The sequence below is a fragment of the Eimeria mitis genome, genomic scaffold (assembly GCF_000499745.2).
Source record: "Eimeria mitis Houghton genomic scaffold, Emh_scaff1694, whole genome shotgun sequence".
Classification (NCBI taxonomy): domain Eukaryota; phylum Apicomplexa; class Conoidasida; order Eucoccidiorida; family Eimeriidae; genus Eimeria; species Eimeria mitis.
Window position 1 is genome coordinate 4,118 of NW_013570009.1, and position 976 is coordinate 5,093.

Sequence of the window (976 nt, forward strand, 5' to 3'; positions counted from 1 at the left end):
GAGTCATGCGTCTACTGCAGCAACATCTGCTTAGGGGGCCCCCACTTCTCCCTTTTTGTTACTTGTGTTGCTGTTATAGGGGCTGAGCTGTGCAGCAGCAGAGTAGAAGCTGAAAGGGGGAGGCCCCGAGTGCAGCAGCAGCAGCAGCAGCAGCAGCAGCAGCAGCAGCAGCAGCAGCAGCAGCAGCAGCAGGAGTAACAGTAACAGCGGGAGCAGCAGCAGCAGCTGCTGCTGCAGCAGCAGCAGCTTCTTAAAAAATACATATTTTCCTTGTTGCTGTTATTCAGGTGGTAATCTCTTCTACAGCGCCGACAGAGACGCGGGAGCTCAGCTGCCATTTGCTGCTGCTGCTGCTGCTGCTGCTGCTGCTGCAGTTGCTGCTGTTCTTGCTGCTGCTGCTTTTGCTGCAGCAGCAGCATCAGCAGGCTACTCCAAAGACAGCCGCTTCTTGTGGGCGCTACTGTGAAGCGGAAGCAGCTGCAGCAGCAGCCACAGACCTGCTGTCAGCAGCAGCAGCAGCAGCAGCAGCAGCAGCAGCAGCAGCAACAGCAACAGCAGCGGTTTCAGGACCCCTGCTGCAGCACATATCTTCTCTCGCGCAGCTTCTCTTTTTCTTCTGTTTCTCTCCTGGGTTGTTGTTGGCCTTGCCTGTGGCATCAGCAGCAGGGAGGCAGAACCGCAGCAGCAGCAGCAGCAGCAACAGCAGCAGCAGCAGCAGCATGGGGACGACGTCTGTTGCTCTTTCTTTCGTGGTGGTGGGGTCCTTCGTGGACGTGCACCCGCAGCAGCAGCAGCAGCAGCAGCAGCAGCAGCAGCAACAAACTCTCCCTTCTTAGTCTGCTGCCGATGAGCCGCTTTGGCATTGTATACGCAGCTGCATGTACACCTGAATAAGCACCAACTGCAGCAGCAGCAGCAGCAGCAGCAGCAGCAGCAGCAGCAACAGCAACAGCAACAAATACACCTGCAGCAGCAG

At 57.2% G+C, this 976-nt stretch overlaps 1 protein-coding gene across 1 annotated transcript in view; it reads left to right on the plus strand.

Annotated features, from left to right (window-relative positions):
- Positions 1–976, plus strand: part of EMH_0041920 (uncharacterized protein) — a gene marked incomplete at both ends in the record, with an annotated part of 9,945 nt that overhangs the window by 3,935 nt on the left and 5,034 nt on the right. The window contains one exon of the mRNA XM_013495677.1: positions 411–755. Coding sequence (XP_013351131.1) covers positions 411–755 — 345 coding nt within the window. The remainder of the gene's footprint in view (positions 1–410; positions 756–976) is intronic.